The sequence below is a fragment of the Euprymna scolopes genome, chromosome 28 (genome assembly GCF_053919585.1).
Source record: "Euprymna scolopes isolate OS-2025 chromosome 28, ASM5391958v1, whole genome shotgun sequence".
NCBI classification, from domain to species: Eukaryota; Metazoa; Mollusca; class Cephalopoda; order Sepiida; family Sepiolidae; genus Euprymna; species Euprymna scolopes.
In genome coordinates this window covers 56909338-56928736 of record NC_136509.1, presented here as the reverse complement: position 1 = coordinate 56928736, position 19399 = coordinate 56909338, and the positions used below count along the sequence as shown (strand labels likewise).

The following is a 19399-nucleotide window of genomic DNA, read 5'->3' as shown; positions in this document are numbered from 1 at the left end:
AAATAAATTTATATCAACCATTTTATACCCAAATAAATTATAATAAAATGTCACAAATCTTGAATCCCTATAAGTGATAACAATAAAAAGAAATTGTGTGTGTACAAAAGCACTTATTTTCAAGCATGCAATATCGATGTGGCAGGAGTATTTAAAGATGGCAGCAAAATACATTTTTAAATGACAAAAACTTTGATTCTCCCAACAATCTTCTTACTCAATACAATGAAAATGGATTTATTAAACAATGTTATAGTTGCTGATATTTAACAATAAATAATATTTGCTTTCCTTATTACGGTTCTCTGATTTACAAAAAGAAATTGGATTTTGTCAGCTTCTTTTACATTTTGCAGCAGCCACTCTTCTTTGCATGATCGTTTCTCATTTCACAAAGTTGCATGCCCACGGAACGCACCTCAAGATCTTCATTTGTGCGCAACAACCTTAAAAAGAAGACAAAATAATTCAGACAAAAATAAAAGAATGCTTTAAAGATTGATATAAATAGACATTTTATGAAAGACACACTTTTTTTATTGTTAATATAGACAATTTCTTTTAAATGAAACTGAGATTCAATAAAAATAAACGAAGAATATAAAAATCTTAGTTTTAAAAATCTACAAAAGAAATTAGAATATTTTACTTACATATATTTGCTTTCAATTTATTAGTAAATGTCATGTCTTATCAAAGAATAGTTATTCTAAATTATAAAATAATAGTTATTATAAATCATAAACTAATAGTTATTATAAATCATAATAAATTAATAGTTATTATAAATTATCAAATAATGTTTTTTATAAAGTATCAAGCAATAGTTAGTGCAAATTATGAAATAATTATTATTTTAAATGATAAAATAATAATAATTTGAAATTATTTAATAATAGTTATCATAAATTACCAGATAATCGTTATTATAAATTATCAAATAATAGTTATGATGAATTATCAAATAATATTTATGATAAATTAAGTAATAGTAGTTATTATAAATTATCAAATAATAGTTATTGTAAATTATACAAAAGATAGTTATCATAAATTATCAAATAATAGTTATGATGAATTATCAAACAATAGTTATTATAAAGCATCAAATAATAGATATTTAAATTAGCATAATGGATATTGTAAATTATCATTAGATATTGTAAATTATCAAACAGTATTATTATAAATTATCAAATAATAGTTATTGTAAGTTATGAAATTATAGTTTTTATTAATTATATAATAATTGCTATTATAAATTATCAAATAATAGTTATTATAAATTATCAAATAATAGTTATTATAAATAATTAAATAATAGTTATTTTAAATTATCAAATTATAGTTATTATAAATTATCAAATAATATATAATTTTAAATTACCAAATAGTAGATATTGTAAATTATCAATTAGTTGTGATTACAAATTATCAAACAATAGTTATCATACATTATCAAATAACAGTTGTTTATAATAACTGTTATTTGATAATATATCATACTATTATTATCAAATAATAATTTTTATGAATTATCAAATAATACTGACTATAATTATAAATTATCAAATAATCATTCTTATAAATTATCTAATGTTTTTTGTTGTAATTGTAATAACAATTATTATGCTTATCAAATCATAATAATAAAATATAAAATGATAGTTGTGAATAATGAAATAATAGTCATTATAAATTATCAAATAATAGTTATTATAATTTTCTGTGATTTACCGATTTTAATGTTTAATGCTATTCATATTTGCTGATACATTGATTTAAGTAAAACTAGATTGTTTCAGTGTATATAATAGGCGAATTTACATTAAGAGTTTCCCGTAAAGTAAGAGTTGGTAGAATGAATAGATTTAAAAATGAAAATATAAAATAATGAGAACGAGGCAGATGAAATAGTTGAAAGATTCAACTCAAAATTAATTACCTTGTTAATTCCAAAACAGCTTCATTAATATGACTTCCATCCTTGGCACTTGTTTCAATGAACAATCCCTCAAAAGACTAAACAAAGAACAAAAGATGCATCACGTTTTAAATCATGAAAATTGATATCAATTGAATTTGTCATTTTATCAATTTTAGTCCATGTTTTTTCTTTTCTATAAACAAGTATCTTGTTTTAGATACACTTCAGAAAAACATTGCATTATAAAGTCTGAATATCATGGTGGCCAAATGACTGAGACAGGAAGGCATGGAGATTGCAGGCCAAAAGATAGATGCATGGGGATACATAAGCAAAGCAGAATAAAACACATGATCGCATAAAGACACTGGAAGTTTTAACCAGCATTTTAATTAAGAAACGGAATTTTTAGGAAGTGGACACCAATAAATGTAATAAGTTTTAATGATGAGAAAAAACTTTCAGTAAGTGATTCTCTCTCTCTCTCTCTCTCTCTCTCTCTCTCTCTCTCTCTCTGCCTAAAAATGTGTATTAAAATGTATTAAAGTACTGCATATATTTTGAGTACAAATGTCAGATATTTTAATCATTTGCCAATTGCGACATCATCCTACTAGCAATCATGCATGCGGTACAATATGTCACGAAATGGTGTTAGGATTGCTCAGATGTGGAAACAGTATTCCATTTTAGGGTGTATCTGGCTCTTATACACATAGAGGATTTATCTGCAGTGAGATACCTACAGAAGCAGTAAAGTGATCCAACCTTTTTTCCAATGATCTTTCCAACAGATTTGATGAATGTGTTCCATTTCAGATCAGGAATGAAGATCACTCCCAGAAGCTTTTTCTAGATAAGAACCAGAACTATTAAGGAGAAAATTTTGGTTTTTGATGCATTAAAATTTGTTACAAGAAAAGGTTGTCCCCTTTTCCTGTAAATAAGAAAAACATTAGATAAGTGGAAAATAAGATTAGGATTAGTCGAGACTCGAACCTTCTAAGCAAGGTTCAGAATAGATTCAGAAATTGGAATGTTATAATTTAGCTATTGCTTTGGAAATAGTTAGATATTGTTTGTATTGTAAAAAGAATTTAATTGTTCATTCTTTTATAAAAACTGAATTAAAAAATAGGTTAGTTGAGAATTCTTTGTTGTCGAAAGTGTGTTTGGAGAACGTGTGCTGAGCCACGTGAGTTGGTCACGTTTTTGAACCACACATCTGACATCATAGCAAAAAGGGAATTCTCAATAATAGGAGCTAGGATTAGCAGATTAGAGGACAGTCAAGTTCGAACAGTCAGCAGAGTCGGTCGGAAAGAGCTGACATGATCAGAGGAGGGTCCCCTCAGAGGCAAAGAGGTAGAAGTTTAACCATGTAGAACCAATGTGAATTCCTGACGTCAAATCATTCGACCCGTCAAATGAAATAAAGAACATCGATTTTTGTAACTGTTTGTCTTCATGTCGTCTTTCAACAACAGAAAGGCAAATGTGTTTTGTCTATCATCATCTTAAAACTTTGCATAAAACCATTCCAAGTAATGTGTCCCCCCTCCTCCCTCATAAATAATGATTTCTATATCCTTACCAATGTTTGGCCAATAAACGAAAGAGCGCATAAGGCTTTTCATTCTTGATATACCTTGATGTCCTACATGGAATTCCTTGAGCATTCTTTTCTGTAATGTCGTAGGAATTACAACCCTGTAGCTATATAACAGGAAATTATCGCAAATTGAATAAATTTCTTCATTCAGTTCGTTATTGTTGATCCTTTCTTTCATGCGTATAATAAATTCGTCCACCTCTGCCTTACCCTTAATTTCATCAAGCGTTACTGGAAGTTCTCTTATTGTGTCACATAACGTATTTTTTACTCCAACTTCCACTTGAATGACTGCTATTACCATATCCTTGAATGGTTCTGTCTGCTTAGGTATTAACCTTGATAACCTGTCTGCATGACCAAATTTTTTAGATGGTGTATACTCCATTTGAAAATTGTAATTCAGAAGTATGGTACCTCATCTTTGGAATCTATTTGCCGTATCTTGGAGTAGTCCCTTTTTGAGCCGAAAATCGTTAATAATGGCTTGTGGTCTGTTTGTAACAGAAATTGCCTACCGTGCAGGAAACGATGAAATTTCTTTACCGCGAATATAATGCTTAGCGCCTCTTTTTCAATTTGTGAGTAGTTCTTTTCGGCTGGCAAAAGTGATCGGGATGAATGTGCTATGGGTTTCACTTTTCCATCATCCATTTTGTGTAAAATGCATGCTCCTACGCCATAGGAGCTGGCATCGTTTACAACTATAATTTCATGCTTGGGATTATAATGTGCTAGAAACAAGTCAGACGTTAAAGTCTCTTTAATTTCCCGAAATGCTTCTTCACACTCTTGCGTCCAGACCCATTTTTGGTCTTTCCTTAACAATTCATTTAAAGGTGACCTTAGTTTAAGCATATTTGGCACAAATACATTGTAGTAACTTGCCAAACCTAAGAAACTTTGTAAAGACGCAATATTTTCTGGAGCAGGCATATTCTTTATTGCACTCGATCTATCTGGATCCGACCTTCTTCCATGTTTATCGATGATTTGCCCCAAGTATTTTATTTTCTCCATGAAAAATGTACATTTTTTCCTGTTTTACTTTAAATCCATAATCCTGGATTCTTTTGAATACTTGGTTTACATGAGCTTTGTGTTGTTCTTTGCTAGCGCTTTTCATTAACACATCGTCCAGGTACCCTACTGCGAAATCCAACCCATTTAACATAATGTCCATAATTTGCTGAAAAATCGCAGGGGCGACTTTGACCCCAAAAGGAAGTCTGTTAAACCTGTACAATCCCTTATTGGTATTGATACATAGCAGCTTTGAACAGTCCTCATCGACTGAAACTTGTAAGTATGCGTCCCTGAGGTGGATTTTAGAAAAATATTTCCCTCCACTCAGTTTCGCAAATATCTCTTCAGGGCTCGGAAGAGGATAATGGTGATCTTGTAATGCCCTGTTTAAGCCTGTCGCAAAGTCGACACAAACCCGAATCTCCTTACTCTTCTTTTTGATGTAAACCGTTGGTGCAGCGCGCTCACTGTGATCAATTTTTCCTATGACACCCATGTTTTCGAGTCTTTCTAATTTACCATCTATCTGTTTTATAGCAACGTATAGAACATTTCTTTTCTTTCTAAACACTGGCTGTTCATTTACTTTTACATCAAATTTTGCTACTGCTTTTGTACACCTTCCCAAACAACCTGAAAATACGTCTGGGAAATTCTCTTTTAACTCCCTCTTAAGTTTTTCTGCCTCCGCATTCGAATCCTCAACCTTTTAGCAAAATGAGCTTAAAGGCAGATGCCATAGTCTAAACTTTTCGAACAGATCAGTTCCAAAGAGGTTGTTTGATTTTTGCATGACAAAAATTCTTGCTTTTTCGGCCCTGTTCTGGAAAAAATATTTGTTAATAATTCTCCTTCGAGGGTAATTTTTTCGCCACTGACGCTTCTCGCCGTTTTATGTGATTTAATCATAGTGGGTCTCCCAAGCCTCTTCCATGTCTGTACATTAATAATGGAACTGTCAGACCCACTATCAATGCGATAGTTTATGCCCTTTCTGGTGGCAGTTGTTACATTGTTTGAATTTGAAGGGACACTCATTATATCAATGTTTATTTCCACACCTCCAACATGGTCCAGGTGGATCTTTTCCCTGTTTCTTTCTCTGGTTATTTTTTGAAGTCAAATTTTTCTTTTGATGGATCTTTTTAATATGCGACATTCCGCTTTCCTCTATGTCACAACAGTCTTGTTTCAACGCAATAAACCATTCACAGTCTCCCACTAAGTTTTGTAGTTTTAAATTTGGTTCGTTTTCAGGTTTATTTAAAACACAATGCCTGATTTCAGCGTCTTTATTTAAGACAAGCCCTTGCACAAATATTAAACATTTAAAATTATCTGATGATAATTCCTCCAGTTTAAAATCGTCGCAATCCTTGTTCACTATACTTGCATAAGTAGTGTAGTCGTCTTCCTCTCTTCTAGTAACATTCATACATTTATATCGTCTATGGAAAAGAGACGTTTTTGCAGAAAACAATTCTGTAAGTAGCGTAACTGTTTCTTGGAAGCTCAACTCACTGGTCTTTTTTGGGAGAATAAAATTCATGCACTTTGTATGCTCGGCTGTTCCCAATTTCCTTAGCAAAAGTCTAACTTTTTTCGTGTCTGGCCAGTTACTACAATCCGATATAAAAATATCCTCATATCGTCTATAGTACTGGACGAAAGTGACATCGTCTTCTGGATTATAATTGAACTTTTCAATAGCGGCCCACCTAATAGCTGTTTGAGAAAATGCATTATGATTATCGTCCGCTTTCGTTAACTATGTCGCCTCCAGAATTTTTCTTTGTTCCTCCTATGTTTTCATCAATAATTCCTCGAAGCGTTTCTGTTGTTGAAACATTTTTTCTTCAAATGCTTGTTTAAATCTCTCTTCTCTTTCTACTTGTTAAATTTGCTGTTTTTGCAGTGTGAGATTTTGCTCTGCCTAGAATTGAATTTTGCATCCATCATACAAATTCAGTTTACAATTTACACTTGTATTACAGAAATATTCCTTAATAAAAAAAAAAAATCAACCAAGTTTTCTTTCTCAATTCTTTTGTTTGAAGAACAACAGTTTAGCAGTCCTTTTGTAACTTAATTTGTTGAACACTATATTTCTAGTCTTACTAGAAACAATCCAGCAAAATAACATTTGTTTAACATTTTTTTATTTGCACGTGTTTTTATGGAGCAAAAATAAAATCCGTCGCTTTAAATATCCGACAAATTCGTATGGAAAACTTTTAGGGTTTTTTTTTTACCCTCTTTGCCTTTTTCAAAAATGACTTGATTCTTTACATGTTTGCTAAGCACAAATGACGTATGCAAATAATTATTTTTCATGGTCTGTCTCTTTTTCTCTTGACAAAGTCAAGCATGTTTTTTTTTTCAAATCCCAGATGTTATCGAAATAACGATAAGCTTACACGGTATATGCTAGTTGGTTTTGGACATTTAACTTTGCAGAAGAAAATTCTTACCGTAGGAAAAATGGCTTCTGGTGAAGAAAAAATGAACACTTTTTCCCTTTCTAAAACACTTGGTAAGTGTGTTCAATTATTAAATAATTGACAACATCCACGTTTTTCGCTGTAGATTTTGGTAACAAGTTTTTTTACCATCGCCAAATTACTATTGTAGTAATTAATTCGCTGTTAATCCTTGCGTATCCAAATATCTGTTGAAATGACAAAGGTGTTCTGCCGCAAATATTTTACAAATCTTTATTCCAATCACTTTTGGTGATTTTCTGTAGTGATGGTCGTTTTGATTCCTTGTCGCCAATCTGTTGTGTCATGGAACAACAGTGAAAATAAGAACAATCAAATCGATGTTCCATGTATATCTACTGAGCACTCGGCTAGCAGTTGAAGTGCAGTCGCATCTCTCTCACCGGTGTTGGAATTACTAGCACTATTTATAGTGCTAATCGGTGTAAATTCCTCTGTTCAAGGAAGGCCGGTATAACATTAATGAAGATCAGGAAGAGAGTTGGACCTAGGATGGAACCTTGAGGGACACTAGCATTAATACTATGAGTTTCTGATTTCTGCCCATCAACGACTACTCTTATAATCCTATCAGAGAGAAAGGATTTAATAATTGAGAGGACATTTCCAGCTATCCCATAGCTGCCTATCTTGTGAAGTAGACCTTTATGTCATACTCTATCAAAAGCCTTTGATATAAGAGCTATTGCTTTTGAAATGAAGCCCCTGTCGAAAGATTCATTAATCCTGTGTGATATAACAGTTAGTAGATCAGCTGTAGATCTCGCAGAATGGAAACCATATTGAATATCACTGAGCAGGTTATTTTTGCTGAGGTAGTTGACCACTTCTCTGTTTATCACAGAGAAGTGGTTAAGTCACTCGAAACTTTCCTTTATCTTAGACAAGGGGAGATAACTCAACTCTGAGATTAACAACAACAAAGAGGAGATCACTCCAAATGGACTTTCTCTCATCTGTAGACCAGGGGAGATAACTCAACTGTCTAAACTCAGAGATTAACAACCTCTGTATTCGGTCTTTTTGATGAGATCTATTGTCTTGTTTTGTATGACCCTGATCTATAGTCTTGTTTTGTGTGACCCTGATCTATAGTCTTGTTTTGTGTGACTCTCAGTGAACTTTGTTCATTGTCTTCCTCTGCTCTTTCTCTCAGCGATTTTTCCTAACATCAAACTTTTTTCCAAGCTGTCTACCCACATTAAATGGTGGAAGAACTTTAACTGTGGGGATGGTATTTAGTAGTGATTTGCTGTATTCTGCCTTACACATGACTTCTTTGTTTATCTTCTTTTCTGTCCATGAGATTCGTAGAATTCTCCTTAAACACCATATCTCTGCTGCTTCAAATGACTTTCAGCCGTTTTCATTACTGTCCAACATCTGCAACTGTAAAGGAGACTTGACCATATATACGTCTTCAAGATTCTTTTTGTGCACAGTTTTATATTTCTGTTTTGTAAGATGCACTCCATGCAATGGAAGGCAGATTTTGCCATCGCGATTCTTTTCTTGATTTCCATGTCTCTCCTTTACATTTGATATTGCATTTTGGTACTTCAGCTTTTTATTATTAAGTTGCAGCCCTTTCTTTTCACTCTCATCCATCACTGTTGTCAGTATTTGTTGCAATTTGTCTTCAGAGTCTGCACTGAAGACCGTGTCATCCACATATCTCAAATTGTTGATGTTACGACTGCCTACACTTACACCTTCTTGATTTTTAATTCTGCATAAAATCATTTCACTGTAAATGTTGAAAAGGTCAGGCAAGAAAAATCACCCCTGTCTCACTCATCTATGAATTGGTCTGTAGTCACTGCAATCATTGTAAACTTTGATAGCTGCTTTCTTCTCCCAATAGAGGTTTCTGAGGACATTAAGGTCTTTTCGGTTGATGTTAAGCCAAGTCAAAATGCCAAACAAATTCTTGTATTGTACCTTGTCAAACGGAGTAGTCTATGAAGCATAGATATAAATCTTTCTGTACCTTTCTATGAGGCGTTTCTATGAAGCGTTTCAAGACTAAAATTGCTTTTCATGTACTCTTATTGGCTATAAAACCAAATTGTTCTTCAGACACTTCTGGTTCCTCATTCTGTTCATTGGACAACGCAGAAAAACCTTAGTTATGTGACTCATTAGGTTGATTTTACAGTGTTGTTCACAGTCTGTTGTATTTGTTTTTTTAAAAACAGTAATGTAAACGTTTTCATATATTCCTGTTTCATGAATACTGTTAATCAGATTTGACTCCGAATTCATAAAGAACAGTAACCAGCTCAATTAAAAGGTTGTTGGGTCCTGATGTCTTTGTATCAAATTCAACTTCAATCGTTACGAACGTTCGCAATAATAACACAATAACCTTGTGACTGTAAACGACACTGTTCCTTCCTCTCACTCAAGCTTGCTTTTTATGCAGTTTTCCATCCTGTCTCATTTGCATGTGTGCCCTCTGTTTTCTCGTGATCTTGCAATCTCGCGAGCCCACAGTTTATAAAACACCAGGCGCCATCTTTTTTTCTCTTTTCTCACCCAACACTTCCCTGCGGCAAGTCCACCCCTCCTCCATCACACCACCGCTTGCACGCACATCTACACAATGCACAAATACGAGGACGCTTGCTTACTCTGGTGTGTATTACACTCCCCTGATCTGATGATCACATAGAGTGCATTGCAGGGTTCGTTTCCTAGTCCGCTTACTTTTGCGAAGGGGCACATTCATAGGTTCTGGTTCTGACTCTGGTTCTAATTCAGGTTCAGGTTCAGGTTCTGAGTCAGATTCAGATTTAGGTTCTGGTTCTGGTTTCGGGTCTGGTTCTGATTCTGTTTCCATCAGATGAGCTATAATCATTGCTCTCTGGTCTGTTGATTTCGTTCATCAGTAGCTCATCACTTGAGGATTCATTACTCTCCTCAGTAGTTGTATGACGCACCTCAGAAGCCAGGTGAAGATTGTGCACATGGTGTGGGGTTCCGTCAACTAGTACCGACTACTGGCTAATCACCCCAGAGATTCGTCCTTGCTTGAATTTGGTGGTGCACCGGTTTCCGGGTGGTCTCACCCAAACTGGAACCCCTACCTCATATTTGACATGTCTTTTCTGGTGGACTGGCTGTGCAGCATCAATTCCCTTTAGTCTAACACAATATGTGTATATGGCATTGCCCGGTGCTGTTGTAGGTAATTTCCCATCCTTTGGCGTGACGTTATACCAATACATGGCCTCCATAATGGTACATTGCTTTCTGGCAGCAATTCTCTTAATGCTACAGTGGCTCCTCTCAGCAATGCCATTCCCTGATGGCACAGCTGTAGTCAGACGCCCCATTCATCTAACAGCTGCCGAACTTGTTGGCTGCAAAAAGCAGCATTGCTCAAAAAAGATGGATGACAAGATGCGGACAACACTTGCCGAGTCCTGTCTAATCATGTGTCACCATACTGCAAAACGTGTGAGTCCACAATCGATAAGAGTTAGAAAGGGTTTACCACCGTAATGGGTAATGTACATTGCCACCCGCTGCCACACCTTCTTGACGTCCAATCGTCCTTTTCGTCATTGCTCTGGTGCAGGATCAATAAACAGACATGCCTCACAGTGCCTGACAAACTGCTTGACATCTGCCTTTGTCACTGCTGGGTCCACCTGCCTTGCAAAATACACTGTTCTCTCGACACCTGGATGTCCGCTCTGTGCATGAATCTTTTGTATTTGACATGGGCTAATCACGCCAATTGCAACTGCGCGAGATCGAGCAATGTGCTCCACACCCATCTTCATGGCTTCATACCATCTGTGAGGTACACAGGTTAGTTGGTCGGCATGATTGCAATGTGATGTTACCAGCGTTACCCTCACTGATAGTCCATACTCAGAGACTAAACTCTTCAGCATATCTAGCCTTCGCCAGATAAACATTTTGCTGCCTTAATGCAGATTCTTGTCTGTCCTGAAAGCATATCAGACACCCAGTGGCAGACGCAGAGAGAATCCATGTACAGGTGCAGTTTCTTTGATTGCCATTGCAGAGCGAGATTTATTCCCTTTACAACAGTTGATGTGCTTAACATCATTCACGAATCGCAGCCAACATGCGTTTTTAAACACATTTTCTCCTTACTCTAATGCGACTCCCAATGCTAATGAACTAGCATCGACCCACACATTTACGTGGTCTGCATCAATACACCATTTTCCACGGGCAGGGTTCTCCTTGTTGACTCTCTCCAGGGTTTCAGTCACCATCAGAGTTAGAAGAGCATCATCAAGCACATCGCCCCAACCTGTGGTTACCAAATTCGCTCTGCATTTAATAACACTCACAGCTACACAGAGCCAGCTACAGGCTGGTAAGTGTCCAACAAGTTTCCCACAACAGGAAAAAACGGTCCGCCCCGTAACAATGTCAGGGATGCCTGCAATCCCACAGCCACACCTCCATCGTAGGGTGCCGTCTTCCTCACAGACGTTTAATCCCAATACGCATGCTCCATCCCTCAAATGTTCAGGATTCTTGCACTGCAGATCAAACTGAGACAATTTTTCCCTGACACACGATGCAGATTTTATGTCCTCATGTAAACATCGTCAATGTAGGATGATGTTGCATCATCAATGGTTTTTTCTTAAGGCAACATTCACAATGGTCTTCATGATCTGCGGTGCCACATTCAGACCAAAGCCGACTCGTATTAGGCAGTACTTCTGGCCCCGAAACCACACTGTCTGGAATGGCCACAGCGTCCCATCTACTCGCACCTGCAAGTAGGCTTTCCGCAGGTCTAATATTGACACACTGGGCCCTTCTGCCGCCATTCCCTCAGTTTGCTGGCGCACACATCAGCATCGCCAGTGTAAGCCTCAATGTACTGGTTGAGCTCACGATAATCCAGCACTGGTCTTACTTTTTGACTTGTTATGCTGGATAACCACCATTAAGGGTATCAGACGCTTGGTCGAACCAAGCTTCTCAGGGTAGGGGATCAGCCATCCATCTCAGATCCATGGCTCAAGCTCTTGCTTATACTCATCACGAGCCTCGTCAGGTATAGGGTATTCTGCGACGCGATTCTTTAATTCAGTTGGTGCCCTTCCCTCGGTCCACTTCCATGATGCAGTCGAGGCCTGCTGGCTATAGTCATAACCCACCTTAAAGTCAGGGCGATCAATGTGGATTGCAGCACACACCGGGTTTTTTAAAAAGCGCACGTTCCCGTCTCTTTCGATGATCACTACACCCAGTGCCTTGATAGCATCATATCCCAGCAGTATGTTGAACCCCAGCAAATCCCCTTGCGTCACCAACACATTAATTTCCACGGCCACACCAGAGTCCGTGTGAACCTTCACGGTTCCGGCTCCACAGCATGCTTGTGTCTTGCCGCCTATTGTGGTGACTTTAATGTTCCTTTTAGTTCATGTCCAACACAATCTGGCACTCATGATGGAGCCGGAGTTGAGAAGAGCTGAGCAGGGCACTCGGTTCACGTACACAGTTATTGTAGGTTGCGTGTCACTTAGATCTTGTCTGGGGAGCAGGGCGGCGCTGACATCCTGCCCCCTGATGAGTTTCGTGCACAGTTTTGGGCTAGGTGTCCTATGCCGCCACGTTGGAAACAGCGCAGTCACCCCCCGCCCTTTGTCAGTGCAGCTTCTCACAAAATGACCTCACCGACCACAGCAGTAACATCTTCCATTAGTCGCGGGGCTCAAACTGGGAATCTCTCCGGCCTCAATCTCGGCTGCCTTTGTCGCCATCACAACTGGTTACCCCAGGTCCTCCTCATCTCTAATGATAGCATTCCATCAAGTGCTTCATAGGTGTTGCAGACACACTGGTAGAGGCTCTCAACAATTGCTTAACATGGGTGGGATGGCCGGCCACAAATGCATATGCCAATGTCCTCTCCGGCACTCCATTGCCAAACAGCACAGCAAGTTTCTTCAATTCCGCAAAGAACACATCCACGGTTTCTCCCGGCATGAACTTCCTGGAGGCGAATCTTTCATAAGCCAAGGATCCATAGCAAATGCCTTGTACAGCGCATTTTTATAGTGGTCACATCAGCCTTCTCGGTGGCACTAAGTTGCTGATACACACTCAGAGCGCCCCCCCCCACCGCTAATCTCGGGGGAATCACAGTGTGCACTCTCTTTACCTCACAGAGATTGCAGGTCAACTCGACCCTCTCAATCCAGTCAACGACAGATGTGCACCCATCAAATTCTGGAATCAGTTTCAGATCAAACTTTGAGTCAGTCATTTTTCACAGCAATAGCCGAAATAGCTTGTATCGAATTCAACTTAAATTGTCACCAACGCTCGCAATAGTAACACAATAACCTCGTGACTGTAAATGACACTGTTCGTTCCTCTCACTCAAGCTTGAAACATTATTCCTTTGCTGTATTACTTTTATATAGAATAATTTTGCTTATTAATACATAGTGTGAAAGCTTCAAAGTTTGAAAGAAATAATGTTCTAAAGAACCAAATTTTATAAAACATGAATCATAGAAAAGCAAAACCATGAACAGAAATAGCATCTATACAAGTAAATTAATAATATTTTTGAATAGTTTATGTGGAAGTTTCACATAATCAAGGAGTTATATTCAAATTGCTAAAGGTATGTATCCTATTGTGCATACAATTAATTGAGATTTCTTATTTTTTGTTAAGAAGTCTACCCCTTGTCACAATCTCATCATCTCTAATTTTTCGCAAAGGCAAAGATAACATGACTAGTAATATTCTACATAACTATTGATGTTTATTATTTCTGATTAGGAACTGTTGGGCAAGTGAAGTTTTATTGTTATAATTATTATAATTAAAGGGCAATTTGTGGTTGTAGAATTGTTTTTAAAATTGTCTTAAGCAGGCTATATAAAATCTATTTTTGGTTTTCGGATTTTCAGGTGAACTAATAGCTAGATAAACTATAAAGGACGATAAACACTTTTGTTGTTGGGGGAAATCAGTTGCTCTTTTACAGTTAAAATTATTTTGGGCCTTGATATATTATTTTAACTAGGATTACTTCTGTAATCATTATTTACTGTATTGTATGTGCTTATACAAATGCTACATGTGTACGTCTTTGAGATGTGTGTTTGTGTGTTTTATGTGCAGTTGCTGATTCACCAGACAGTTATATGTGCTTCTCTAAACCTCTGTTAGGCTCTTAACTCGGTGACTTTTCATTTTATTTGTTGAAGATGGACACAAATGAAATTATGCTATACTGGCTTTTTATAACTGTAACTGAAACATTTTTTAAATGTGTAGCCATATTATGTTTATATAAATTTTTTTTATTACACACACATGTACGCACACACAAACACACACAAATACACACACACTCTCACAAACACATATATAGTACTTACTCTAGATAATCTTAAGCCATCTTCAAACTTAACAACACGGCGACCTGAAGCCTCCATTTCTGGTCTAAGATCGGTCTTATTGGCACAAAGCATAATAGGAAGACGCTTTTGGGCTCCATTCTGAAAAGGAAAATGAAAAACAGAATTTACTTCATATCAACATGTTTGCTTCATTTATAAAAAAAGTTATAGAAATTTACGATTTCTTCCCATTTTAGGTTTACATCTTTATAAGATATTGTCTGTCTGTAATTTTATGAATAAACATAACTGTTTGAATTAAGTTCAAATTTTAAACAATTGCATTCAATTAACATATCCCTCAATGAGTTCTATGCATAAAACTAATAAAGCAGCAACGTTTATGAAAAATTGAACTATATTCATCAACATAGTTGACTTCTATGATGATACACTGATTTTAATTTTTCCCTAACAATTCGATGCATTTTTGTAGAACGATTTATTTTTGGCCTCAAAATATGCCTCAATTTCCGATATCACTTTTCCATTGGAGTCAAATTTTGTTTTTCCTGAAGCATTTTTGTTTTAATTTTGCAAGAGGGTCAAATCTAGAGTATAGATGGCTGCAAAAGCATTTTACAGTACAATTTATGTAGCTTTGTAGCTATCACTATGATTAACTTAGGACATTGTAGCAGCCGCTACTAACAAGCAGGGATTACTTCTCATAACTTTGAGATTTGAAATTCATTTCCTCCTGGCTTGTCCAATCACAAGCCAGCTCCCTATCACATGACCTATCACATGACTGAGTAAATAAAAGACAGAATCACGAACCTGTAACCCTTTTTCCAGCTGGTTTGCCCAACAGCAAACATCGCCAGGCCTAACGTGAGTACTAACCAAGCTTCTCTTCAAACTACTACTTGCTTCCACATGCCGTACCCAAATGAACATTCTTTGTCATGCAAAAGAACTGTCCTCGTTGATACGACTCACACACACTCATGACAACATGCTGAAGTCTTTGCCCTTTCTTTCTTTTAACCAGCTTCCTTTGTACCGATGGCTACTAGCTATAAACATGTGCACGCACGAACACTGAACTATTGTCTCCCTCAATGCACTAGCAATATATTAATTCTATCTTTAAATGGAACACTTTTCTCTCTATCAACGAACTCTTCATGACTTCTATAAATACAAGCGTGTACGAACAATGAACTCTCTGACTAATACGGTTCTCTCTTGTACTCTTCTTATAAAGCTACCAGCGAACATAACAAATAAAGTTTATTAATATAGAATGAAACTTCCATTTCGTCGTTATCTCATTTCTATAACATGGTGCATCATGTTCATAAAAGAATGCATTTTCTTCTTTATTTGTGGCTGTTTATTTTTACATTTTTTTTTTTTTTGCAAACGATCCAATAATGCGATGTAATATTCACTTTTAATAGTTTGTTCTTTTCTCAATGATTTGATAATTGATAAACAAAATACAAAATATGAAGGCCAAATTGCTGTTGTTGATTTGGACGGTTTTCATCTGTTGTTGTCCACTTAGCTGGCAATTAATTTGACCATCCGTGTTTCATTCATTGTCAAACATTAACACAAAAAACTTTTCATTGCTGTGACACATTGAAGGGTAATCGTTTTTGATTGATTGTGAGCAAATATAGCACACATTTCGAACACAACTTTCTCATTTGACAAATCTGGAAAAATGGTGAAATGAACTTTATGATCAGCCAAAACGAGTTTGAGGACTTCTTTATGTTTTTCATGACAACTGCCAAATTAAGATGACCTGAGCATTTGGCATCATTTGTGTCTGTACGACCACATTTAAAGTTAGCATACCACCTCTTAACCATTGTTTTCAATGAACCAGAATCTGAATAAAACTTATTAAGCCATTGCTTTGCTTGAACAGTATTTTTCACATCAGAAAGCAATGCTTTATTAACACACGAATTAAGTTTTCCATTGTTTTGAAAAATTGCTTCACTTACTATAATTTGTAAACTAATAATCCAACTGGGCTCAAATTTTGATGGATGTCATTTGCAAGTACAGTAGAACCCTTGGATACAGCATTAAAAATCAGTAACAAAATGCAGTACAGATATAATGCATATGTATATAATCAAATGACATTATAAATAACACCATAAGGTGGGGCAAATATGGTAACCAGGAGCGGGAAAAACATTGTATTCCACATCGTAATCTGAAAAAACTGTATCCTAGGGCCACCATATCCCGTGGTTCTACTGTACGTGCTTTATAAAAAATCATGTTTCATATTACTGGAGCCATACTCAGAACTTATTCAGTGATGTATTAAATTGAAGACAACAAAATACCTTAATAAAATATATAATATATAAGAATAATATATAATTTGAATTTCACAAAAAGGAATTATTTATGAAAATCGACTGCCTTGCAATTGACTTTTAAGTTCTTATCTAATATATAAAAGGCAAAATGTGTGTGTGTGCGTGTGTGTGTGTGCGTGTGTGTGTATGTGTGTGTGTGCGTGAATGTCTCACAAAAACTTCCAACAGATGCATTGGAACGTGACAAAATCAGTATCATTTTAAAGCACGGTCTCTTGGACGACAAATATCGAAAATTTGGCCAAAAACATTAACTCCTTCACTCTCAACAGGACGGGCCGTTTTTTTTTTGTCAACATTTTCGCAAATCATCGTCCCCATTTGATTGACTACCCTTAATTCGAACACTTGCAACTTTTTCTGGCATCATGATGAACGCATTAGCTAAAACAGGTTTTTTTCACCTTCTTTTCCTACTTCATGTTACGTCTGCCTACTACCACTTATTTTTAAACACCTCTCTCCACCTGGACTGCCTACTGTTGTTTTAAGGTTCCTTACTACACCACCTCTCCATATCCGGGCAACACCATGTACCCCCGCTAGTTATTCATAAATTGAAGAATTATAAAACAAAATCTTATAAGTCGACATTATTTTAAGTTAAAACAACATACTTTTCCAGAATTGAAAGTCAAAAGTATCCTAGATAATGTCAGGTATAACGTTTGTTTTATGAGCAAATTGAAATAATTTAGTATATATTACATTTACTATGCAAATTTCCTCTTGATTAAAATTTACTTACTTAAATGTCATACTGTCATTACATGTATATAAAACATTCAAAGCATATATATATATATATATATATCAGGGGTGCACACATTTTTCCAGCATGAGAGTTACTTATGACTAAGTCTAAATGATCTACCACCTATTAAAAATGCAAAACACATTATAAATTGATATGTCGTGAATAATGCTAAATAAGCGTTCAACAACCACCTGTTCAAGTTGGTGTCAGTTTATAAATATGAGCTATCTGCTCATGTGCAAATTATACTTAATTTTCATATCACTACATCTCCCTATAACGGAGGGGCTTTATGCTGCGAGTCCTTCTTGTATTTCTTCTTGTGCCCTCCTGAACATCTTCTTTATCTCTCTCCTTTTCCTTGGAGATTTGGATCTATCACGTCTTTCTCTATAATCGAACGGTTCCTCCTGCATATTCTGATCTTCCTCTTCTGAACTGTGTCATTCTACTTATTCCTCTTCTACTTCGTCTCTCTCTACTTCTTGCTCCGCAATCTCATTCTGCAGTAACTCTTCTGTTATGTCAATAATGGGCAGATTGAAGGCATTTCCTCATTCAATTGTTCTCCTTGGGATCTTATTTGATCAACATAAGCTAGAACTCTGTTCCCATTTGATCAACATAAGCTAGAACTCTGTTCCCATTTTCTTTATTTAATATTGCAGTATTATGTCCTTTCTGCATAATAAATTCTGCTGTCTCGGCTTCTGTGTTCCTATTTCTTTTGTACCACATCTTTTGATTTGTGGCATATGACATAGTTAAAAGGGATCTTAATTGTCTGCTCATTAAGGCAGATGGACTTTCTGGCCTGCCTGCATGTGGAATTGTTCTATAACTTAGTAATAGTCTTGGTAGGAAAGCATTGATTTTCTCCTTCTGTTGCAAACATGCTTTTATGCCCTTCTTTACTGTCTGGACCATTCTTTCTGCTATCCCGTTACTTTGAGGGTGGTAGGGAGAGGTCTTGTAAGGTCTGCATCTTATTTTTCTTAGCCATTCATGCAAATCAGCATCCACAAATTCTGGCGCGTTATTCGTCACCAATGTTCTCGGTATCCCGATATATCTTGATATTTGTTTTACGGTGGTACTTTTTTATCAGGTACTCTCACCACTCTAGGCCAACCTGAATATGCATCTACTAATATTAATTGACATAGGCATGATCCATGTGTACTCTGCTCCACGGTTCTACTTCTTGGGGCCCACATATGTATTTTCTTTTGCTTGAAATTCCTAAGTTCTGTGCATTTTTTGCAATTTTTTACATAGTCCTCTACATCTCTTGAGTACTCCGGCCACGAAGCTTCCAATTTTAACCTTCTTTGCATAGCTGCCACTCCACATGTCATTACATATTACCCTGTTTTCTATAGTAAGTTTATGCCTTGTTTCTTTGAATGGTCTTTCAGCCATTGAACAATTTCCCCAGCGATTCTCTTTTATCCTTAACACTATTCTGTTTAACACTATTCTGTTTAACACTATTCTGTTCAACACTATTCTGTTTAACACTGGGTTATTTGTAGTTTCAGTAGCTATTTTATCTACAGATATTACATCGGTTTCTACAAGGTGCAGGAAGGTGTGTTCAAATTTTTTTCCTTATCCTCTCTATAAAGCATCAACCTAGATAAGGCATCAACATGCGGTATCATATTCTCTTTAACATACTCAATGTCAAAGTCGAATGCCATCAGTCTGATCACTCAACATAATATTCTGGACGTTGTAACTTTCAGTAGTTCTTGGGTTGAAAGTATATTCCAGGGGTCTGTGATCACTTTTC

At 36.2% G+C, this 19399-nt stretch overlaps 1 protein-coding gene across 2 annotated transcripts in view; it reads right to left on the bottom strand.

Moving 5' to 3' along the window:
* Nucleotides 1–213: 213 nt before the first annotated feature.
* LOC145249652 (ras and EF-hand domain-containing protein homolog) overlaps nucleotides 214–19399 on the bottom strand; it is a 193485-nt gene continuing 174299 nt past the window's right edge. For both annotated transcript variants that reach the window (XM_080111420.1, XM_080111421.1), the window contains exons 16-18: nucleotides 14473–14592; nucleotides 1946–2022; nucleotides 214–446 (exon numbers count right to left, since the gene is read on the bottom strand). In XM_080111420.1, the coding sequence (XP_079967546.1) occupies nucleotides 344–446; nucleotides 1946–2022; nucleotides 14473–14592 (300 nt within the window). In that variant the 3' untranslated portion in view covers nucleotides 214–343. The remainder of the gene's footprint in view (nucleotides 447–1945; nucleotides 2023–14472; nucleotides 14593–19399) is intronic.